General features: G+C 47.6%; 2 protein-coding genes across 2 annotated transcripts in view; one reads left to right on the top strand and one right to left on the bottom strand.

The window, feature by feature from the left end:
- Positions 1 to 12,152, bottom strand: part of spryd3 (SPRY domain containing 3) — a 36,603-nt gene extending 24,451 nt beyond the window's left edge. The window contains exons 1-5 of the mRNA XM_072448899.1: positions 12,002 to 12,152; positions 11,046 to 11,121; positions 8,266 to 8,390; positions 5,288 to 5,423; positions 2,737 to 2,925 (exon numbers count right to left, since the gene is read on the bottom strand). Of these exons, the coding sequence (XP_072305000.1) occupies positions 2,737 to 2,925; positions 5,288 to 5,423; positions 8,266 to 8,390; positions 11,046 to 11,121; positions 12,002 to 12,123 (648 nt within the window). The 5' untranslated portion in view covers positions 12,124 to 12,152. The remainder of the gene's footprint in view (positions 1 to 2,736; positions 2,926 to 5,287; positions 5,424 to 8,265; positions 8,391 to 11,045; positions 11,122 to 12,001) is intronic.
- Positions 12,153 to 17,579: 5,427 nt separating this feature from the next.
- On the top strand, positions 17,580 to 20,872 carry igfbp6b (insulin-like growth factor binding protein 6b). Its single transcript, XM_072448502.1, has 4 exons — positions 17,580 to 18,008; positions 18,486 to 18,520; positions 19,807 to 19,926; positions 20,629 to 20,872. The coding sequence occupies exons 1-4, from the start codon at positions 17,675 to 17,677 to the stop codon at positions 20,740 to 20,742; spliced, it is 603 nt and encodes a 200-aa protein (XP_072304603.1). The 5' UTR covers positions 17,580 to 17,674; the 3' UTR covers positions 20,743 to 20,872.
- Positions 20,873 to 25,008: the final 4,136 nt, after the last annotated feature.

Raw genomic sequence — 25,008 nt, 5'->3', positions numbered from 1 at the left:
TTAACCTTTCCAAAAGAAGTAAATCCTCCTGACTCGAGGCCGTTTCACCTCCCGTGGAGTCATGCCGCGTGGAAAGCCTCACAATGGAACCATCTGTCGCACGTACAAAGTAATGTTTCCACCGATTCAGTCAGACCCCGGCCCGTTTAGTTTGGACGCTCAAATATTCAAATTGGCCACTTGGAAAAACTGGAGACAGGTCGAGTTTGGGGAAAAGAACACAATGAAATAAAGCACCTGTCAAAAGCCGAGGCGGAGATTAAGCGAGACCACCGTGAGCCTGGCGAACGGACCACGCGCTAAATATAGTAGACCCGGGCGAGGGGAGGGGCTGGAAAAAAACACATTTGCAGTATTTCAGTAACGTTTTAGTATTGTACGAGTTCATTTTAAACGCAGACGTATGCTTAGGTCGAGGTGCTCTGTATTGTCCCTGCATTTGACCCAGCGTTAGATGCTCACGTCGGGTCAGATTTGAGGGACTATGGAGCCAGTTATTTGTTAAATGTGAATATTGAGTACCGTATTTTCCAGATTATAAATCGCACCTTTTTTCATAGTTTTGGCCGGGGTGCGACTTATACTCCAGAGCGACTATGTGATATTATTTGTTATTTTCACACTGACAACCACAAGAGGGCGCTCTAGGCTCTAAGCGACGCAGAAGAAGAATCTGCACTTCCTCTACCTCCGGAGTTTGTGGAGTCGTTTAGAAGTGATGCAGAGGAAGAAGAATTCAATGGATTTAGTGCTTTGTGCTAGAGTTATCTTTTTCTTCTTTATTCTGAATTTTTTGGCCGGTGCGACTTATACTCCAGAAAATACTGTATATATTTTAGGGTAAAAAATTTTACAAAAAGGTTTAAGAGTGAAATCCAGACTTTGGTCACGTCGGCGTTGGAGCAGGACTGAATGTTCTAACACGTGTTTATGTGAATATCAAAACACTTTTTACATGTCTCAAAGTCTAAAACGTCCCATAATGTCTCTGACACAGTCAGGAGGACGCTCTGAAGCTGTGGAGGAGATTGAACCATTACTTTTGCAATATTATGACAAATAAGTGAGCTATTTTTAAGTCTATTTTATACTGGTAATAATTTAATTCAACTGGAGCCAAATTCAGCACGGCATGATTATTTATAAAGGCACAAGATCTGACTAAATAATTAAAAAAAATAGAAGATCGGTTACGAATGGATTGGTACACAGTGATCCCTCGCTATATCGCGGTTCACTTTTCGCAGACTCGCTGCGTCGCGGATTTTCATCATGCATCGTGTTCTGCATTCTGATTGGCTAAACAGTCTCTCCGCGTTTTCTCTACCTGTGTGTCAATAGCGTTATGGATTCATATGTACACGTACGTAAAACCGCTTGCCAAATTGAAGTTTGCGAGGCCGGTGAGAGCAGCGCGCGTGAGCTGCGGGAGAGAGCGGTGAGAGTACAGTACAAACGTTTATACAGTACTTTTATTTGTTAAACAAATGCTTGGGCCTGTAAAAAGGTTTTGTTCCTTGCTTTCAATGTTTTATGGAGTATTTCATTGTATAATAACTGTAAAAAAATAAAGGTTTCTAATACGCGGATTTTGACTCCCGCGGGTTCTTCTTGGAACGTAACCCCCGCGATAAACGAGGGATCACTGTATAACAAATAACAAACATTACAAGATCGGTATCGGATCGGGAAAATCACTCCTTAAAAACAGGCTCTAATTTTATGAGTTAAATGTCTTAAATATTATTGAAATCAGTCGACTGAATACAACAAAAAATAGTCTAATCTTCCCTTTAAACCTCAGAGTCCTTCCTTTACACCTCAGAGTCCTCTCTTTACACCTCAGAGTCCTCTCTTTACACCTCAGAGTCCTCCCTTTACACCCCAGAGTCCTCCCTTTACACCTCAGAGTCCTCAGAGTCCTCTCTTTACACCTTAGAGTCCTCCCTTTACACCTCAGAGTCCTCTCTTTACACCTCAGAGTCCTCTCAGTCCTCTCTTTACACCTCAGAGTCCTCTCTTTACACCTCAGAGTCCTCAGAGTCCTCTCTTTACACCTCAAGAGTCCTCCTTTACACTTCAGTTCTCTCTTTACACCTCAGAGTCCTCCCTTTACACCTCAGAGTCCTCTCTTTACACCTCAGAGTCCTCTCTTTACACCTCAGAGTCCTCTCTTTACACCTCAGAGTCCTCCCTTTACACCTCAGAGTCCTCCTATACACCTCAGTCCTCTCTTTACACCTCAGAGTCCTCAGAGTCCTCTCTTTACACTTTAGAGTCCTCCCTGGTGTCACTCTCTCCTGCAGTAGAAGTTAGAGCTCTGGATCCAGTATATCATATTTCCAGGAGAAATATCCAAAAGGAAAATCCACAAATGTTTCCCTCGATCATTCGTATTTGTGACAAGCACCTTTATCCCGCCACATGTCTCCAGACACCACACACGAGACTCTAAGGCCACGTGGAGAGCACACATTTATCAATCTGGAAAGGCTCTTGCTGAAAGCGATTAGAAGCCGAATGAATTCTCAAGAGTGCGCAAACGCTCAAATATCGCGAGAATTCATCTCGTCGGCCGAGGTTCCAAACCACATGTTTTTTACCGACAGGACAATCTACAAACACGTAAATATTCAAATCAAATTCATTGCATCTTCGCTTTGACAAATTAAACGCCCTTCTTCATTCAGGACCCTCATGACCTTTCATGTACGCGGCGCCGCGCCGCTTCCTCACCGTTCCCGCGGCTCTGACGTCATACAGCCGGCCCCACTCGTCCTCGTGGCCGTCCACCATCATGGCGCTGTCGTCCTCCTCCAGGTTCCACTCCGCCCCCAAGTGCACTCTCACCTCCTCCCCCAGCGAGTGCATCCCGACGGCGGGGAACAGGCCCCCGGCGCTCAGCGCCACCTCCGCCGACCCGACCTGCGAGCAGAGGAGAAGGCCAAACGCGTCAGCCGGGGCCTCCTCAGAGCGCGCGCGGGGCCTCCTCAGAGCGCGCGCGGGGCCTCCTCAGAGCGCGCGCGGGGCCTCCTCAGAGCGCGCGCGGGGCCTCCTCAGAGCGCGCGAGGGGCCTCCTCGGAGCTTGCGGGGCTTTGTGGTTCTCAGGGTTCAGTTTGACTTATGAACTCTGATGAGTCTTTGTGGTTCTCAGTGGCAGTTCATCTCTGAAAACTGAAGAGGTTTTGGTCGACAGTTGAAAACCATCGGCTGAATCTTTTCCGATTTCTTTATTCATAGTTTTGGATTCATCCCAGAACGTCTGATTTGACTGAAAATAACAGCTTTATTTTCATATTTAACGTGTCCAGAGTGTTTCCTCTGTTGTACTTTGTTCATTTTTGGCACTATTTTCTTTCACAGTTAGGTTTAGGTTTAATTTGGTTTAGGTTTCAGTTTAGGTTTAATTTGGTTTAGATTTTAGTTTAGGTTTAGGTTCGATTTGGTTTTGGTTTCAGTTTAGGTTCGATTTGGTTTAGGTTTCAGTCTGGGTTTAATTTGGTTTAGGATTCAGTTTAGGTTCGATTTGGTTTAGGTTTCCGTTTCGGTTTAATTTAGTTTAGGTTTCAGTTTAGGTTTAATTTGGTTTAGGTTTAAGTCTAGGTTTAATTTGGTTTAGGTTTCAGTTTAGGTTTGATATGGTTTAAATTTCAGTTTAGGTTTAATTTGGTTTAGGTTTCAGTTTAGGTTTAATTTGGTTTAGGTTTCAGTTTAAGTTTTTGATATGGTTTAAATTTCAGTTTAGGTTTGATTTGGTTTAGGTTTCAATTTAGGTTTAGGTTTGATTTGGTTTAGGTTTTAGTTTTGATTTGGTTTAGGTTTCAGTTTAGATTTAGGTTTGATTTGGTTTAGGTTTCAGTTTAGGTTTAATTTGGTTTATTAGGTTTCAGTTTAGGTTTGATTTGGTTTAGTTTTCAGTTTCAGTTTAATTTGGTTTAGGTTTCAGTTTAGGTTTGATTTGGTTTAGATTTTAGTTTAGGTTTGATTTGGTTTGGGTTTAGGTTTGATTTGGTTTAGGTTTCAGTTTAGGTTTCATATGGTTTAGGTTTCAGTTTAGGTTTAGATTTTAGTTTAGGTTTGATTTGGTTTGGGTTTCAGTTTAGGTTTGATTTGGTTTAGGTTTCAGTTTAGGTTTGATTTGGTTTAGGTTTCAGTTTAGGTTTGATATGGTTTAGGCTTCAGTTTAGGTTTAATTTGGTTTCAGTTTAGGTTTAATTTGGTTTAGGTTTCAGTTTAGGTTTGATATGGTTTAGGCTTCAGTTTAGGTTTAATTTGGTTTAGGTTTCAGTTTAGGTTTGAAATGGTTTAGGTTTCAGTTTAGGTTTAATTTGGTTTAGGTTTCAGTTTAGGTTTAATTTGGTTTCAGTTTAGGTTTAATTTGGTTTAGGTTTCAGTTTAGGTTTGATATGGTTTAGGCTTCAGTTTAGGTTTAATTTGGTTTAGGTTTCAGTTTAGGTTTAATTTGGTTTAGGTTTCAGTTTAGGTTTGATATGGTTTAGGCTTCAGTTTAGGTTTAATTTGGTTTAGGTTTCAGTTTAGGTTTGAAATGGTTTAGGTTTCAGTTTAGGTTTAATTTAGTTTAGGTTTCAGTTTAGGTTTAATTTGGTTTCAGTTTAGGTTTAATTTGGTTTAGGTTTCAGTTTAGGTTTGATATGGTTTAGGCTTCAGTTTAGGTTTAATTTGGTTTAGGTTTCAGTTTAGGTTTAATTTGGTTCAGGTTTCAGTTTAGGTTTAATTTGGTTTAGGTTTCAGTTTAGGTTTGATTTGGTTTAGGTTTCAGCTTAGCTTTAGGTTTGATTTGGTTTAGGTTTCAGTTTAGGTTTGATTTGGTTTAGGTTTCAGTTTAGGTTTGATTTGGTTTCAGTTTAGGTTTAAATTGGTTTAGGTTTAAGCTTAGCTTTAGGTTTGATTTGGTTTAGGTTTAAGTGCTGGATTGAAAAAATATATATAACACGAGTAAAAATAAAAAATAAACTTGGCAAGGCATCCAGGAAGTATTTGAGAGGCAAACAAGCGTTTTCCAATCAGATTTCAGGTCATAGTTCACGATTCCAAAGCGAAGACTGAGATCTGAGCTGCTAAACTCACATAAGAATCATGTTTATTAGAGTTTGTGGAGGTCTTAACTACAGGGGGCTTGTATATCAACATATTATTTTGTGCAGCATTAAAACAAACTGATTAGAAACGTATTTGAAGGGAAAAGTCCAGAGAAACGGCGTGAATCTGTAAGAACGCAAATTTGTTGAACCGGTTCACGGTTCTCGTCACCATGATCGCTCTGTACCTCTTTGCCGTTCTTGGTGAAGAAGACGGCGGCGACGGCGGTCTCGGTGTCGTCGAAGTGAATCCCGCAGCCGATGCGATCTCCGCGGGAACATTTGGGGCCAAACTGCTGCCCGACGGGGTTTCCATTGTACAGCCTGTGAACACGGAGCCGATTATGTCACGGTTATGTTCAAACAAAGACAATCTGAAGTCCAGAAGCTGAAGCGGAACATAATGTCATTTTAATGGAAACACTTACCGTATTTTCTGGACTATAAGTCGCACCCTTTTTCATAGTTTTGGGAGAGTGACTTATATGTGATATTATTTGTTATTTTCACACTGGCAACCACAAGAGGGCACTCTAGGCTCTAAGCGACGCAGAAGAAGAATCTGCACTTCCTCTAGTTTGTGGAGTTGTTTAGAGGTGATACAGAGGAAGAAGAATTCAATGGATTTAGTGATTGAAAAATACGTATGTGTTTTTTTCTTCTCTATTATGCATTTTTTGGCTGGTGTGCCTTATAGTTCAGAAAATACGGTAAATGAACCTCAGAATATGACCAAATATGCCAAAAGCCTCGGACGCATGTGACTGAGCTGCTTCAAACACATTTAACGTTCTATTTTACTTAATTTACTCTTGATGAAGGGAAACTCCCAACTCTTAGGTTTTACAGGGCAAAATGTTGAGCTCACAATAGTTTTATATTTCATCTTAAGATATATTACACAAGGTACATTTTGTGAAGCTCAAAGATCTTGCACAGCTGCATGCCCTCTCTTCCACAGCCGGACAATGGCCCACACCCGTTCCCCTTCACACCTCTGCTCTGGCCCATTAGCTACCCACTTCACCTGGACTCACCCATCCCCCCAGCACACGGTCCCCCTGCCAACCACTGACTGTCTCGGCAGCACAGGTGAGAAGTGAGCTGAAGAGGATTAAAGAGAGGAAGGCAGCAGGACCTGACGGCATCAGCCCCAGGCTCCTTAAGTCCTGCGCAGATGAACTGTGTGGAGTTATGGAGCATGTCTTCAACATGAGCCTGAAGCTGAGGGTGGTACCACAGGTCTGGAAGACCTCCTGTCTGGTACCTGTGCCCAAGACACCACGCGCCAAAGACCTCAACAGCTTCAGGCCAGTGGCTCTCACGTCCCACCTGATGAAGACACTGGAGCGGCTGGTCCTGGACCACCTCCGCTCCACCGTGCGCTCAGCCATGGACCCGTTGCAGTTCGCATACCGGCCTGGCATTGAAGTGGAGGACGCCGTCATCTCCCTGCTGCACCGCTCTCTCTCTCACCTGGAGAAACCTGGCAGCTCTGTGAGGATTCTGTTCTTCGATCTCTCCAGCGCCTTCAACACCATCAGCCGCTGCTCCTGAGGGACAAGCTGGAGACGGCTGGTGTGGAGTATGACCTGGCAGAGTGGATCCTGGACTACCTCATGGACCGACCCCAGTTTGTGAGAGCCCGGGACTGTGTGTCTGACACTCTGACCTGCAGTGTGGGGGCGCCCCAGGGCACTGTTCTAGCGCCCTTTCTCTTCACCCTTTACACTGCAGACCTCAGACACAACACGGACAGCTGTGTCCTGCAGAAGTTCTCTGATGACTCTGCCATCATCGGACTCATCACGGACGATGATGACGCGGTGTACAGAGGACTGGCGCAGGACTTTGTGGACTTGTGTCAGCGGAACCACCTCCTCATCAACGCGGGGAAGACCAAGGAGATGGTGGTGGACTTCCGCAGACGCCACCCCACTGCCCCCTCGCCAGTGAACATCCAGGGAAGGGACATTGAGAGAGTGGACTCATACAAGTACCTGGGTGTTCATCTGAACCACAAACTGGACTGGACTCATAACACAGACGCACTGTACAGGAAGAGCCAGAGTCGGCTCTACCACCTGAGGAGACTCAGGTCTTTTGGAGTGACAGGGCCACTCCTGAAGACCTTCTACGACTCTGTGGTGGCATCAGCCCTCCTGTACGGTGTGGTCTGCTGGAGCAGCAGCATCACGGAGAGAAGGAAGCTGGACAAAGTCATCAAGAAGCTCAGCTCTGTCCTGGGCTGTGCTCTGGACTCGGTGCAGAAGGTGGGGGACAGAAGGGTACTGGCTAAATTCACATCTATGCTGGACCATGAGTTTCACCCCCTGCAGGACACTCTGTTCACTCTGGAGAGCAGCTTCAGTGAGAGACTGATCCACCCTCGCTGTGTGAAGGAAAGGTTTCGCAGATCTTTCCTTCTGCTGCTGTCAGACTCTACAACAAACACTGCTAGCCCTGAACATGTGCAATACTGATGTAACCATGTGCAATACCATCATATTCATGTGCAATACTGAATCAACCATGTGCAATACCTGTAAATAAGAGTGTTCTATTTTGTTTTTTTATACGGTTTACTTACCTGCTAATAGTATTACCTAGTCCTGTGCTAGGTATTTTTACTTTATTTTATTTTTATTTTATTCTATTATCATTATTTTATTATAATTATCTGATTTTTATCTTTATTTTGTATTTTTATTATCTATTTTATTTTATTTTATTTCCCCCCCTCCATTTCCTATTAAGATAGGAGAGGAGTTTTGTTAATAAGAGTTTTTTGTTTTGTTCATAAGAGTTCTATTAAGAGTGTGTTTTGAAACTTCCTATAATCTGTCCTTTCCTCCTGTTCTACTGCGTTGTAACAACGAAATTTCCCCTTGTGTGGATATTAAAGGTTATCTTAACTTATCTTATCATTTTGACGTCAGAACTTTGTATTTTTCCGTCCTTTGTAAAAGAAAAACAATGTAACTGACTTTCATTAGTATTTACACCTTATGTCACGTAAAATGTGAAGATTCGGATTATTTTAAAGGCTCCATATAAATATAAATATACATTGACATTATGAACTTGTAAAATGAGAATAATACGCGTTTCATAAATATATAAACCATAATAATAAGTGATATTGTGGGGTTCTGGATGCACTCACTTCCCGTTGTCGGCGTGATAAGCCACAGAGTGAGGCAGCCAGCCGGGCTGATGGTCCAGACGGTAAAACTTAGGCACCAAACCCACGGCGATGGTTCCTCTCACTCCTGTGTCCATGATGGTGACCTGAGAACCAGCACAACACGACCACGGTTACTCTCATGGTTACGCTCATGGTAACACTCATGGTTACTCTCATGGTTACGCTCATGGTTACTCCCATGGTTACTCCCATAGTTACTCTCATGGTTACGCTCATGGTTACGCTCATGGTTACTCTCATGGTTACGCTCATGGTTACTCTCATGGTTACTCCCATAGTTACTCCCATAGTTACTCTTATGGTTACTCTCATGGTTACTCCCATAGTTACTCCCATAGTTACTCTCATGGTTACTCCCATGGTTACGCTCATGGTTACTCTCATGGTTACTCCCATAGTTACTCTTATGGTTACGCTCATGGTTACTCTCATGGTTACTCCCATAGTTACTCTCATGGTTACACTCATGGTTACTCTCATGGTTACTCCCATGGTTACGCTCATGGTTACTCTCATGGTTACTCTCATGGTTACTCCCATGGTTACTCCCATGGTTAAGCTCATGGTTAAGCTCATGGTTAAGCTCATGGTTACTCTCATGGTTACGCTCATGGTTACGCTCATGGTTACGCTTATGGTTACGCTCATGGTTACACTCATAGTTACACTTATGGTTCCTCTCACTCCTGTGTCCACGATGGTGACCTGAGAACCACCACAACACAACCACAGTTACTCTCATGGTTACGCTCATGGTTACGCTCACAGTTACGCTCATGGTTACGCTCATGGTTACGCTCACGGTTACGACGTTTATATGACACTTTGGGATGAGAGCTGCTGTTTATATGACATTTTGGAATGAGATTTGCGGTTTATATGACACTTTGGGATGAGAGCTGCCGTTTATATGACGCTTTGGGATGAGAGCTGCAGTTTATATGATGCTTTGGGATGAGAGCTGCCGTTTATATGACGCTTTGGGATGAGAGCTGCCGTTTATATGACGCTTTGGGATGAGAGCTGCCGTTTATATGACGCTTTGGGATGAGAGCTGCCGTTTATATGACGCTTTGGGATGAGAGCTGCCGGTTGTATGACGCTTTGGGACGGCGGTGACGCACTCAGGCCCGACCTTTGCAGACTTTCAGAGCGATGTCGGCGGGTGACAGCACGTGCGTCATCACCAAACATAAACCTGCGATTCCGATCGTGCCGCTGCGCACTTTAAAATGTCAGATCGGAATGATCGGGATGACTTTAAAAGACAAATGTGAAACGGCGCCGTCGGGGTGAGTTTAGGCGAAGGACCAGCAACTCAACAACTCACACTTTTATCAGACGCATTTGATCGTCGTCATTGAACTAAACGTTTTCCAGTTTCTTCTTCGTCGTGTTCTGACCTTAAACACGATCTGTAGGACAGTCGGGTTCTTCGGGTCAGTCGCATTCTTCGGGTCTGACGCGTTCTTCAGGTCAGTCGCGTTCTGCGCGTCAGTCGGGTTCTTCGGTTGCGTTCTTCGGGTCAGTCGTGTTCTTCGGGTCAGTCGCGTTCTTCGGGTCAGTCGCGTTCTTCGGGTCAGTCGTGTTCTTCGGGTCAGTCGCATTCTTCGGGTCAGTCGCATTCTTCGGGTCAGTCGCATTCTTCGGGTCTGACGCGTTCTTCAGGTCAGTCGCGTTCTGCGCGTCAGTCGGGTTCTTCGGTCGCGTTCTTCGGGTCAGTCGTGTTCTGACCTTAAAGACGTTCTTCAGGTCAGTCATGTTCTGACCTTAAACACGTTCTTCGGGTCAGTCGCATTCTTCGGGTCTGACGCGTTCTTCGGGTCAGTCGCATTCTTCGGGTCAGTCGCATTCTTCGGGTCTGACGCGTTCTTCGGGTCAGTCGCGTTCTTCGCGTCAGTCGGGTTCTTCAGGTCAGTCGCGTTCTGCGGGTCAGTCGCGTTCTTTGGGTCGGTTGCGTTCTTCGGGTCGGTCGTGTTCTTTGGGTCGGTCGCGTTCTTCGGGTCAGTCGTGTTCTTCGGGTCAGTTGTGTTCAACATACTCAAACACATATTTCCATGAACGTTTAACGCGGGTTTAAAGGTTCTCTGTGTACCAGGACACGCTCTCTGCTCCCGACAGGTTTGACCTGGGCTCTGGTCAAACTCTGGTTCAAATGCAGGGGCGGGATTAATGAAGTATCCCTTACATGTCATTATGATTGAACGGTAAATCCTTTTGCTCTGGAGCTTTTCAGAGCTGACGCAGAAGTGTAATTGGAAATAATGTCATCAACTAAATGTGTCATTTCAGTCTTTAAAGCCATAAAACCTGACACGGCTGGAGTTAGATCCCAATTCAAACCTTTAGATCCCAATTCAAACCTTTAGATCCCACTTCAAACCTTTAGATCCCAATTCAAACCTTTAGATCCCACTTCAAACCTTTAGAAACCCAATTCAAACCTTTAAATCCCCAATTCAAACCTTGAGATCCCCAATTCAAACCTTTAGATCCCACTTCAAACCTTAAGAAACCCAATTCAAACCTTTAGAAACCCAATTCAAACCTCTAGAAACCCAATTCAAACCTTTAGATCCCCAATTCAATTCAAACCTTTAGATCCCCAATTCAAACCTTTAAGAATTATTTTAAACTGACCAATCGGAGTGAGTTTTAGTTTCAGGACATTTGACTCGATGTGACAGAAAAACTGAAACATACTTTACACGAACCTGTCAAAACATTAACATTCTCACCTCAAAATAGCAATTCCCTTTGGACAATGGGACGCCAGCCACATAGCAACCGACCTCTTCAGAGTTCCCTTGGTAACTGGTGAGAAACATGTGATATTTGTTCAACGGACACAACAGAGAAAAATAAAAAAAGACCAGAAAATACTAAAAAAAAAAAAAAATTTAAACAATTAAATCATAATTTATAAAACTCAACATGCCAAAGGAACGCGACACAACTTTTTTATGTGCCAATTTAATGTTACTTCATGTCACAAAAGAGCTAACGATTATTGTAGCAGTCGACAAGTCAAACTATCATTTATACTGCACTTATAATACATTATTAACCACTTAAAGGTTGAAATGTGGCAACTAAAGGCTGCTGGGTGGAGAATATTCACAAATAAAGTGCATTATTGTTGAAAATCTGTGCGTTTTAGAGTCTGTACAGGTACAACTACCATACTTTCCGCACTATAAGGCGCACTTAAAAGCCTTTAATTTTCTCCAAAAACGACTCCAAGTGCGCCTTATATATGGATTAAATCTGGTTGTGCTCACTGACCTCGAAGCCATTTTTTGCGGTACACGTTTTGTTCCGCTTAATGCGCCTTATACATGAAAAATTATCAAAAATGGACCATTCATTGACAGTGTGCCTTATAGTGCAGAAAATACGGTACTATCACTGATAATAGTTGACTCAGGCTGTCGCTGCAGCCTTCGTCCCTTTAGCGTGTCAAGATGTCCCTATAAACCACTGAAAGCTTAAACCAACAGTAGTATTTTCCGGAGAATAAGTCGCACCAGCCAAAAAATGCATAATAGAAAAGAAAAAAACATATATAAGTCGCTCCGGAGTATAAGTATATAAGTATAAATATAAGCATAAGTCAAACCCCGGCCAAACTATGATAAAAGGTGCGACTTATAGTGAGGAAAATACTGTATTAATGAGGAGAAAGTGTCCGGACCTGAGCGTGTCTCCATTCTTCAGCAGCCCGGTGCAGATCTCCTGTGGCCGCGCCTCCACCTCACGGATCCTTCGCCTCAGATTCAGGAGACACCTCTGCTGCAGGACGTCCAGATCGTCCATCTGCGGGGGGACGCCAGCGGGGGGACGGGAGCGACGGCAGGTGGGGGGACAGGAGCGACGGCAGGTGGGGGGACGGGAGCGACGGCAGGTGGGGGGACGGGAGCGACGGCAGGTGGGGGGACGGGAGCAACGGCAGGTGGGGGGACGGGAGCGACGGCAGGGGGCAGCTGTGTCCCAGGGCAACGCTGTGGGGAACGAAGACGCGTTTTTTAAACCTACAAAGAGAGAAAACGTGGGAGCGTTTTAACGGCTGACTTTTTCCTGGTCATTGAATAAACGACAGAGAAGAAGAGATAAACCAGGACAAAATGATCATTAATACAAATAAATTGTATTTAATCACTTAATTCACGAGCCCATTTAGATGTGTGAACTTAAACGCTAAAATACAGTGAAAGTGTGTGTTTGAACGCATCATTGTAAACGTAAGGGATTATTATTTAAATGAAAGCGCCTCCTACAGGTCGGGCGACTCACTGAACGACAGTGCACTTAAAGGAATAATAGAGGATTTTTCGCCGATCTGAGAACTCACGCTCACCCCCACACTCACCCCCCACGCTCACCCCCTACTCTCACCCCCTACTCTCACCCCCTACTCTCACCCCCTACTCTCACCCCCCACTCACCCTCTACTCTCACCCCCCACGCTGACCCCCCACGCTGACCCCCCACGCTCACCCCCTACCAGTGGCGGCTGGTGGTACAAATTATAGGGGCGCTATTTCCTGACATGACCGTGTTTTTTTTTTTTTTAAATTTCCAAAATATATTTTTTTTACATTGACTGTATGGATACATATTTTAAATACACATTTACAACTGAATTAATTAAGTAAACACACTTTATTTCCACTTTTGTTAATGATAAGTTAGAAGTTAAGCGATACTTAATGCTTAGCGTTAGCCTCATGCAAGTAATAAACTAGTCAGCCTCATGCATGTAATAAACTAGTCTTGTCATGGTAACGTAGCACGGGGTTTGACAGATCACGTCTCGGCTCGGATTGGTTCGAAATCAGCCGCTTTCAACACGAATTAAGCCAGCAAACAGTTGAGCAGCTCATTCTGAGTCGTTTTGGACGTACCTTTTGTAACACGTCTGTAGACGCAGTTTTAAGACGTAAACACGGAAAACACAGCGTGTATGGCACTTCCGCGCGGCACACGCACATGCCTCAGTCTCTAGCGTAAAAAGCGTAGCTCCGTGGCGTAACTACTACGTTCAAAGGGCGCTTTCTGGAGCGCCCCAAAGTCGCTATTTTCCTATGGAGAAAGCCATAGTGACGTAGTCACTTTTGATTGTGATTTGATTGGCTAAAAATCCCAGCAACACTGGGCCAAACCTCATCTAATGTCACAGTTTTTTTATTTGACAAATAAAAATATATGAGAGCGACTTTACTTTGTTGAATTAATGTTAAGAGTCAAAAAAGTTGATTCTTTGTGTAAATTCTGCATAAACTTTAACCTTTGTCCCTTTATGTACAGCAGGTGTAAATACACCAAATAAAGTCAACGGTGATTGACGATGATGATTACGATGATTAAAATACAATTGTGTTTTATAGTTAACTTATAGTTGAAGTTGAAATGAAGTAAAATAAAGTAACAAAGACAAAAACAGACGAGTTCCAAATAAAACAGTTCCTCTAAAAATCCAATGACAGTGTTTCTGATCATCACATTGATCTAGAGCTGAAATCAGAGCAAATTATTGGATGATCAGATTGTTCTGTTTACGCGACAGTTCGATCAGTTGATCAGAGTAAACATGTGCTCCACGTGACTCATGTTTACGTGCAGCGCATCGTTCTCTCACAAACATAAGTTAAACTGCAGAACGTGGAGTTATATAAATGTAAAACAAACGCATAAAAGTGCGGGACGCAGCCGCATGAGGAGAGATGCTAGCCATATTTGTGGCTAAAGCGTTCGCATGTTAGCTTCTAACCATCGCATTTCTCTGTTTACAAACGCTTCCGTGTCATACCGGAAGCTCTAAACCCGCGCGTCATGTGGCCGGTTCGCTCACCACACGCGTGATTGGACTTGAGAGATAAATCCACCTGTGCTTGGATTATTAGCTTAGCTCCATATCTGCTTTACAAACTCCACAAACTGATGCTCGGCGCTTTACAGTGACGTCATCGAGTTTCCCCGTGTACAGCCAATAAGCGCCAAGTACGGGAACTGGTGTCAAGACAGTAGCCAATCAGCGGCGGCGCGTCAAAAGAATCATCTCATTTTAGCTCAAATATGATCGAATTACTCAAATATGTGAAGGTTTATGCGACTTTAAAACATACATAAAAACATACATACAACATACATAAAACATGCATTTGATATTTGGGACGTGGGACACGGGACGGTGGACACAAGACAGCGTGTTAACCGATCGTCAAAAACATACACACAACATACATGTAGCAGTTTGACAAATGTAAGTATTGAAATAATGTGGGTTTAATCAAAATTATGTCATATTTGGAGCTGTGATATCTGATGTTTAGTACTTGAAATTCTCTGTAATTTATTAATTTATTTGTGACAAACCAAAAATCAGATGATTGTCTGATTTCTGGAGTTGTCAAAAACGAGACATAAATGAAAGGAATAATAATTGGATGATTTTTAATATAAACGTACTCGATAAACATTATTGATCAGCTGCAAAAGTGACAGTTTCAGAAAATGTGATGATTCAATATTTTATATTTATAGTTTATAATGTGGAAAACTGCACCGTTTAGTCCTCTGACTCTCTGCTTCCTCTGACGCTCTCCTCTGCTTCCTCTGACCCTCTCTGCTTCCTCTGACCCTCTCTTCCTCCTCTGACCCTCTCTGCTCCTCTGACCCTCTCCTCTGCTTCCTCTGACCCTCTCCTCTGCTTTCTCTGACACTCTGCTTCCTCTGATCTGACCCTCTTATCTGCTTCCTCTGACCCTCTCCTCTGCTTCCTCTGACCCTCTTATCTGCTTCCTCTGACCCTCTCTGCTTCCTCTGACCCTCTCCTCTGCTTCCTCCGACCCTCTCCTCTGCTCCTCTGCTTCCTCTCTGCTTCCTCTGACCCTCTCATCTGCTTCCTCGGACCCTCTCTTCCTCCTCTGACCCTCTCCTCTGCTTCCTCTGACCCTCTCTTCCTCCTCCGACCCTCTCCTCTGCTTCCTCTGACCACCTCATCTGCTTCCTCTGACCCTCTCTGCTCCTCTGACCCTCTCCTCTGCTCCTCTGACTCTCTCTTCTGCTTCCTCTGACTCTCCTCTGCTTCCTCCGACCCTCTCTTCCTCCTCTGACCCTCTCTGCTCCTCTGACCCTCTCTGCTTCCTCTGACCCTCTTATCTGTTTCATCTGACCCTCTCTGCTTCCTCTGACTCTCTCCTCTGCTTCCTCTGACCCTCTCCTCTGCTTCCTCCGATCCTCTCTTCCTCCTCTGACCCTCTCTGCTCCTCCGACCCTTTCCTCTGCTTCCTCTGACCCTCTCCTCTGCTTTCTCTGACACTCTCTGCTTCCTCTGATCTGACCCTCTTATCTGCTTCCTCTGACCCTCTCCTCTGCTTCCTCTGACCCTCTTATCTGCTTCCTCTGACCCTCTCCTCTGCTTCCTCTGACCCTCTCTGCTTCCTCTGACCCTCTCTTCCTCCTCTGACCCTCTCTGCTCCTCTGACCCTCTCCTCTGCTTCCTCTGACCCTCTCCTCTGCTTTCTCTGACACTGCTTCCTCTGATCTGACCCTCTTATCTGATTCCTCTGACCCTCTCCTCTGCTCCCTCTGACCCTCTTATCTGCTTCCTCTGACCCTCTCTGCTTCCTCTGACCCTCTCTGCTTCCTCTGACCCTCTCCTCTGCTTCCTCCGACCCTCTCCTCTGCTCCTCTGCTTCCTCTCTGCTTCCTCTGACCCTCTCATCTGCTTCCTCTGACCCTCTCCTCTGCTTCCTCTGACCCTCTTTTCCTCCTCCGACCCTCTCCTCTGCTTCCTCTGACTCTCTCATCTGCTTCCTCTGACCCTCTCTGCTTCCTCTGACCCTCTCCTCTGCTTCTTCTGACCCTCTCTTCCGCCTCTGACCCTCTCGTCTGTGTGATGTGACGACGTCTTACACGAGCGGTTAATTACAGTGCAACTGGAGCGCTGTCGCCATATATTTAGTGCTGCAGCTTGAGCTTTTCCTCTGCCGTGTTTCAGACCTCACAGTTTCTGACACAGATCACAGACGAACTGCTTCCTCTGACCCTCTCTTCCTCCTCTGACCCTCTCCTCTGCTTCCTCTGACCCTCTCTGCTTCCTCTGATCCTCTCCTCTGCTTCCTTTGACCCTCTCTTCCTCCTCTGACCCTCTCCTCTGCTTCCTCTGACCCTCTCTTCCTCCTCCGACCCTCTCCTCTGTTTCCTCTGACTCTCTCATCTGCTTCCTCTGACCCTCTCTGCTTTCTCTGACCCTCTCCTTGCTTCCTCTGACCCTCTCTTCCTCCTCTGACCCTCTCCTCTGCTACCTCTGACCCTCTCTTCCTCCTCTGACCCTTTTCTCTGCTTCCTCTGACCCTCTATTCCTCCTCTGACCCTCTATTCCTCCTCCGACCCTCTCCTCTGTTTCCTCTGACTCTCTCATCTGCTTCCTCTGACCCTCTGCTTCCTTTGACCCTCTCCTCTGCTTCCTCTGACCCTCTCTTCATCCTCTGACCCTCTCCTCTGCTTCCTCTGACCCTCTCGTCTGTGTGATGTGACGACGTCTTACACGAGCGGTTAATTACAGTGCAATTGGAGCGCTGTCGCCGTATATTTAGCGCTGCAGCTTGAGCTTTTCCTCTGCCGTGTTTCAGACCTCACAGTTTCTGACACAGATCACAGACGAACGCTGCTGTGGGAGATGTTTCATGTCATTTGCGTTGGTTTCCATGGTAAAATCCTGAAGCGACTGCAGACTTCTGTTCCATGTAGTGTCATCTGCTTGAACGTGATCTCCAGACTCTGTGCCACCTCCCCTCAAGTGTCAGAACTGAGCTCTCCTCCCTCTCGCTCCCTCTGCCATACTCCTATCACCTCTCCTCGCTCTCTTCTCCCTCGCTCTCTCTTCCTCTCTCTCCTCCCTGTCTCCCTCGCTCTCTCTCTCCTCCCTCTCTCCCTCGCTCTCTCTCCCTCTCTCTCTCTCCCTCTCTCTGCTCCCTCTCTCCCTCGCTCTCTCTCCCTCGCTCTCTCTCCTCCCTCTCTCTCTCTCTCTCCCTCTCTCTCCTCCCTCTCTCCCTCTCTCTCTCTCTCTCTCTCTCTCCTCCCTGTCTCCCTCGCTCCCTCTCTCATTCACATCTTTAAAAGCCGGCGCTGGCTGTGTCTCTCTCCATCTCCGGTCGTCTGCTGTGAACCTGCAGGGCACTAAACCAAAGGAGCAGAGGCAGAGGAAGACTGAGGAGCGACAGAGAGGAGCCACAGAGAGGAGCCACAGAGAGGAGCCACAGAGAGGAGCCACAGAGAGGAGCCACAGAGAGGAGCCACAGAGACGTTCTGGTCCAGAAATAGCACCAGGCTCTCTGACAGTGACAGGAGACCCAGGTCCAGGATGCCGCTCTCCCACATCACCGCTGCCGTTCTGCTGCTGATCGCTCACTGCGGAGCGTGGACCGGGGCCAGCCGTTTGGGGCCGTTCAAGCTGTGCCCCTCGTGCAGGGACCCCCTGAGCCCCGGGCGGCCCGTCCGGGAGCATCAGTCTGCGGGCAGCACCACGGCGCTGGCCCCCGGAGAGCCGTGCGGCGTGTACACTCTGAGCTGTGCCCGGGGCCTGCGCTGTGTGCCTCCCCCCCGGGACCACAGCCCCCTGCAGGCTCTGCTCCAGGGACGAGGGGTCTGCGCCATGAGCAGCCGGACTGTGCCCACCGACAGACCCCACCCCGCAGGTAAGACAAGTCTGTACGAGTGCTCTACACGCTGTGCTCTACACGCTGTGCTCGACATAGTGTCCATGCAGCGCACACCCCCACACTGCAGAGGGGCTTGGAGCCACGGCGCCCAGAGCTGCACAAACATCAGCTTCACTTAGAGCATGAAACATCACACTTAAGTATTTTTACAGGAGTGACTGTGGTTCTTCTCCAGGCCGTGTGTCCTACAAGGCAGAGCAGAACATTTATGGAGGAGAATCTAATCCTGAACTTGCAGCTTTTTGTTGTCGTGATCTCCACCTGCTGTTCAAACTCTGACACTGCGGCGTTCTAGTTAAATTCCTCACGAAAACCACTCATAAAATCCTCCTTAAGCTCATTTAGTACACGCCGTTCTGGCTCTGTGTTCAAAAGTCTCTTCATAGAGTCTTGATTGGACCTGAATGTCATGATTCAAATGCATTATTTTTACTGCTGTGTCATTTCTCTCAGGCCCTCATCCTTCTCACGCTGGTGAAATGGACAAAGTAAGTTTCTTCCTTCATTGACCTAGATATAAGTGGCTTTTTGCATGTAACAAACGACACGGGTCCTGCGTGGAGCCACTGCACTGGCGGCGTGGTGGCTGCAGTTGCATGTTCTTCCGTGGAGGCTGTGTGCTGCTATGCGGCAGAACTAATTGAGCTTGATGTGGATCAGGAAAGTTTTGCGTTGCAGAGACAGGATTTGTACTTTTCAGTTCAGAAACGGTTTGAGTCGGCGTGAATGACGGGGCAAAATGCAGAAGAAAATCACGTACGGTTAAAAACGCACAGTCACTTCACACTCTCCGCTGACCTGAAAAGCACAAGATTGTGTAACAATTGGGTTATATAATGTCGTACAAAAGGACTGCGAGATTAACCGCCATCGAATCATCATTTCACTGGTCACAATTCTCAAAAAGACTGGAATTATATTGTCATTCAAGCGGAGAGAAAAGTACTGTTCATCTAATGCCAGAACTCCATGTATTTCAGAACTAAACTACAGCGTTTGAAGGGTTTATACAGAGTGAGACAGAGAGAGCACTTTAGGGGTGAATGTGTCCAAACATAGACTTTTTAAGAGTAATAAAAACTAAAACATATGCTACAAGACACAATAATGCACGATAAGCCCGAGTGTTGGAGGTAAGACTGTCTTTGGCTCGATGTCACTGGTGGTTCTGAGATAATAATCCTCTGATCATAAATCTGTCTCATGAGAATAAACACAAGCATCTGAAGCTTGTCAAACTGAGCATGATCAAAACTATTCATTCAAGATATTCATATAATGGAAATATGTCCAATAAAATCCACAAATGTTGAATCTGACATTTGGGCTCTTGAGCATAACTAAAGGGCCCCGCTGTAATTACGAGGACACTCTGCTACACATCAAGTACATTAAATACTCTTAAACGTGTCTCATGATAATTTAAGCTCATAAAGACATACATGTTATTTTTAGTTCTGGACCAGGACAACATTTACGCCACTAGATGTCGCACTAAACTACAAGGCTGTAACCACCGGTGCCAGGGGCCCCTCTGAAGTCACGCCTCCTCCTGTGAGCGGTGCAGGAGCCTAAACGCCATCAGATGCAGCAGGTGAGGCGGAGGAGGCGTGACTTCACAAGGGTATGGGTGGATCCCTCATTAGCATACAGGGAAGACACGCCCTTCAAAGACGACTCGACACCTCATCTTTGCTCCAGGATATACCACGTTCTTACTTTTTAAAGGTTCTACAGTTCTAACGTTGTGTTGTCTGTCCGCCTCTTGCTGCAGGCTCCGTGTCGCAGGCTCCTGAACAGTGTCCTCAGGGGTCTGGAGCTGACCCTCTTTCAGTCGGACAGAGACATCTACATCCCAAACTGTGACACGCGCGGATTCTACAGGAAAAAACAGGTGAAGGTTTGAGAGAAACACGATAGGTTCAGTTCAGACGTCTCTGTCTCTAAAGGCTTCGTTTCTTACACCTCGGACTTTGAGAGTGTGACTCTCCGTCTCGACTCTCCGTCTCGACCCTCGACTATCGGTCCCGACACTCGGTCTCGACACTCGGTCTCGACACTCGGTCTCGACATTCGTTCTCGACTCCCGGTCTCGACTCCCGGTCTCGACACTCGGTCTCGACACTCGGTCTCGACACTCGTTCTCGACACTCGGTCTCGACTCCCGGTCTCGACTCCCGGTCTCGACACTCGGTCTCGACACTCGGTCTCGACACTCGTTCTCGACACTCGGTCTCGACTCCCGGTCTCGACTCCCGGTCTCGACACTCGGTCTCGACTCCCGGTCTCGACACTCGTCTCGACTCCCGGTCTCGACACTCGGTCTCGACACTCGGTCTCGACACTCGGTCTCGACTCCCGGTCTCGACTCCTGGTCTCGACACTCGGTCTCGACTCCCGGTCTCGACTCCCGGTCTCGACTCCCGGTCTCGACTCTCTGCGGTCTCGACTCTCTGCGGTCTTGACTCTCTGCGGTCTTGACTCTCTGCGGTCTCGACTCTCTGCGGTCTCGACGGTATCAACTCCTGCTCTCGTCTCCCGCTCTCGACTCCTTCACTGTAACTAACTCCATCCTCTCTCTGATCTTCTGCTTCAGTGTCGCTCCTCAAAGGGCATGCAGCGCGGGCACTGCTGGTGCGTGGACGAGCTGGGCACACCGCTGCCCTCGCGTGCTCCTGAAGAGGGCGCTGTGCCGTGCGACGCAGAGTGAGCCGTGAACGGGCCCCAAGCTCCGGAGCTGAGACAGAGGAGAGAGAGAGGAGAGGCCTGGACCGAGGAACCAGGGTCCAGAACCACCACCACATCAGGACTTTCAGACACCATCATCATCAGAGCTCAGAGGGGCAGGGACGGTCCAGTGTGTCCAGTGTGGTCATCAGTGTAGCACAGTACTGGACACAAGGAGAGCTGGGCCGTGAATTGTCTAAAAGATCATTTAGAAATATTGTTTTGATCGTAAACAAACTTAGAATATCAAAACCGGTCAGTCACTTTTGAATATGTTTGACACGTGGATATTGTCCCCTGCCCCACCTGAGAGGGCTCTCTGCTGTCTGGAAGCACCCTTACGTCCTCTTACACAGTTGCACAGATCTGCTGAATGTCCCACAGTCGCAGTAACAGTGCCCCCTCCTGGTGACATGCTGCTTGGTCACATGATTGCACTGCCTCGGTGATATTTCCCTGGCTCTGGTTCTTTAGCTGACACTGCCTGAGCTCCTCCCAGCGGCTGGATACTGTTATTCAGGTGAACACTAACCCTCTGTGTCCTCCTCACTGCTCCTCACTGCTCCTCCCCCCCTCACTGCTCCTCCTCAGTGCTCCTCCTCACTGCTCCTCCTCCCCTCACTGCTCCTCCGCACTGCTGCTCACTGCTCATCCTCACTGTTCCTCCCTCACTGCTGCTCCTCCCTGCTCCTCACTGCTCCTCCTCCTCACTACTGCTGCTCCTCTTCTTCTCACTGCTCCTCCTCACTCCTCCTCACTGCTCCTCTCTGCTCCTCTTCACTGCTCCTCACTGCTCCTCACTGCTCCTCCTCACTGCTCCTCACTTCTCCTCACTGCTCCTCTCTGCTCCTCCTCACTGCTCCTCTCTTCCTCTCTCCAAAGATACACTGACTCGACTCCACAAAAACCCAACTTTTTCTTTGCTGTGTATTTATTTACGGTGCAGATATTGGGGCTGAATGAATAAATGAGATGCAGTTTGAAAAGGACCAGACGCAGAAAGGTTCCACACTGACTGTGCACCACACTGCAGCTCTGACTGTGCACCACGCTGCAGCTCCGACTGTGCACCACGCTGCAGCTCCGACTGTGCTGCAGCTCCGACTGTACGCCGAGCTGCAGCTCCGACTGTTCTGCAGCTCCGACTGTACGCCGAGCTGCAGCTCTGACTGTGTTGCAGCTCTGACTGTACAATACGCTGCAGCTCCAACTGTACACCTGCTGCAGCTCCCACTGTGCTGCAGCTTCCACTGTGCTGCAGCTCCCACTGTGCTGCAGCTTCCACTGTGCTGCAGCTCCCACTGTGCTGCAGCTCCCACTGTACGCCTCGCTGCAGCTCCAACTGTGCTGCAGCTCTGACTGTGCGCCTCGCTGCAGCTCCGACTGTGCTGCAGCTCCAACTGTGCTGCAGCTCTGACTGTGCGCCTCGCTGCAGCTCTGACTGTGCTGCAGCTCCTACTGTGCTGCAGCTCTGACTGTGCGCCTCGCTGCAGCTCTGACTGTGCTGCAGCTCCTACTGTGCTGCCGCTCTGACTGCGCGCCTCGCTGCAGCTCCGACTCTGCTGCAGCTCTGACTGTGCGCCTCGCTGCAGCTCCGACTGTGCTGCAGCTCTGACTGTGCGCCTCGCTGCAGCTCTGACTGTGCTGCAGCTCCAACTGTGCTGCCGCTCTGACTGCGCGCCTCGCTGCAGCTCCGACTGTGCTGCAGCTCTGACTGTGCGCCTCGCTGCAGCTCCGACTGTGCTGCAGCTCCAACTGTGCTGCCGCTCTGACTGCGCGCCTCGCTGCAGCTCCGACTGTGCTGCAGCTCTGACTGTGCGCCTCGCTGCAGCTCCGACTGTGCTGCAGCTCCAACTGTGCTGCCGCTCTGACTGCGCGCCTCGCTGCAGCTCCGACTGTGCTGCAGCTCTGACTGTGCTGCCGCTCTGACTGCGCGCCTCGCTGCAGCTCCGACTGTGCTGCAGCTCCGACTGTGCTGCCGCTCTGACTGCGCGCCTCGCTGCAGCTCCGACTCTGCTGCAGCTCTGACTGTGCGCCTCGCTGCAGCTCCGACTGTGCTGCAGCTCTGACTGTGCGCCTCGCTGCAGCTCTGACTGTGCTGCAGCTCCAACTGTGCTGCCGCTCTGACTGCGCGCCTCGCTGCAGCTCCGACTGTGCTGCCGCTCTGACTGCGCGCCTCGCTGCAGCTCCGACTCTGCTGCAGCTCTGACTGTGCGCCTCGCTGCAGCTCCGACTGTGCTGCAGCTCTGACTGTGCGCCTCGCTGCAGCTCCGACTCTGCTGCAGCTCCGACTGTGCTGCCGCTCTGACTGCGCGCCTCGCTGCAGCTCCGACTCTGCTGCAGCTCTGACTGTGCGCCTCGCTGCAGCTCCGACTGTGCTGCAGCTCTGACTGTGCGCCTCGCTGCAGCTCTGACTGTGCTGCAGCTCCAACTGTGCTGCCGCTCTGACTGCGCGCCTCGCTGCAGCTCCGACTGTGCTGCAGCTCTGACTGTGCGCCTCGCTGCAGCTCCGACTGTGCTGCAGCTCCAACTGTGCTGCCGCTCTGACTGCGCGCCTCGCTGCAGCTCCGACTGTGCTGCAGCTCTGACTGTGCGCCTCGCTGCAGCTCCGACTGTGCTGCAGCTCCAACTGTGCTGCCGCTCTGACTGCGCGCCTCGCTGCAGCTCCGACTGTGCTGCAGCTCTGACTGTGCTGCCGCTCTGACTGCGCGCCTCGCTGCAGCTCCGACTGTGCTGCAGCTCCGACTGTGCTGCCGCTCTGACTGCGCGCCTCGCTGCAGCTCCGACTGTGCTGCAGCTCTGACTGCGCTGCAGCTCCGACTGCGCTGCAGCTCCGACTGTGCTGCAGCTCCAACTGTGCTGCCGCTCTGACTGCGCGCCTCGCTGCAGCTCCGACTGTGCTGCAGCTCCGACTGTACGCCTCTCTGCAGCTCCGGCTCAAGATCTGGACATATTCTAAATTGCAATTTCATTTTTCTTTTATTTATTCAGCCCTAATAGTTAATTCCTCTAATTGTTTTATCCTGGGGATGTTTCATTTGTCAGGTTTAATTCAAACAATGTCATTTTGTGTTCAACCTAAACGTGTTATTGTCTGTACAAACGTTTGAATCCTGCGTTTCACGTGTTGTAAAGAGGCAGATCAAAAAGCTTACGGCTGTTACTGTTTTCAAAAAGTTGTAAGGCATATTTTTATACACATATATAATATTTTATATATGAAATGTTGATTTATTTAAAAAGCTACAATACAGTGCCATGTATTTTTATATTGTCAATATGTTTGTTTTGTTTGTTTCTTATTTAAGTACAGATTATTTTATTTCATCTTAAAGGTGCACTATGTCACTTTTCTGGTGGAGGGTCCGTCACCCGCTGGTCACCATGGAGATGTTCCACAGTATGGCATTAAAGTAACTGTCTGGAAACCCTGCATTCTCACTGTGACTCTCCTCTCCACAGATCTGACTTGTAACTCTAGATGTACGTTTAATGCCGCACTGTGCAACATTCCAGACAAAGCTGTAAGATCTCCATGGAGACGGGCAGGGGGCGGGCTCTGCTCCAGGAGAGTGACACGGCGCTCGCGTGTTTCAAGAAAAGTTTAGAACATAAGTCTAAGTACTGCCCATCGAGCGCAGATGTGCAGTATTAGTCTCATCATAATAAAGTCTCATTTACACAAAGAACGTCTCGATCGTTATCGCTGTAGTGCGTCTTTCCCAAAGTCATTTAATTGTGTTTGAAAGAAGTGATTTGGAAAACGTTCAGAACAATCTCGTCGTACCAATGTGTGTGCCGTGAACAACGTGGAAGCACAAAAAGATGTTACAATGTTTAAAAATGGAGAATAAATAAAAACATATATTGATATTTCTGAGTTTCATTTGCAAAGTCTGAATATTGAAAGAGAATGATAAAAGTTTAAACCTGCTCATCCAACGCCGTGTGAAAACATTTACACGATGATATTAGAATATTCCAGCACGTTTAATAAGTTCATGAACATGTGTTTAGTCATAAGATAAGATAAGATATTCCTTTATTGTCCCACATGGGGAAATTTCATTGGTGCAACGCAGGTAGATACAGAAGAACAGATCACTTATAGGAAGTCTGAAAAACACTTTCAGTAGAAGATCTCCTATAAATAAATAAAAACTCCCATAGACAAATAAATAAATAAATACATAAATACCATTGCATGTGATCACGACAGTAATCACGAGGCGTCCTTGAGCGAGACGTT

The sequence above is a fragment of the Eucyclogobius newberryi genome, unplaced genomic scaffold (genome assembly GCF_026437365.1).
Source record: "Eucyclogobius newberryi isolate DKJ021-1_F unplaced genomic scaffold, fEucNew1.0.hap1 SCAF_17, whole genome shotgun sequence".
Lineage (NCBI taxonomy): Eukaryota > Metazoa > Chordata > Actinopteri > Gobiiformes > Gobiidae > Eucyclogobius > Eucyclogobius newberryi.
Note: the sequence above shows the minus strand (reverse complement) of the source record. Positions and strands in the feature narration are given on the sequence as shown.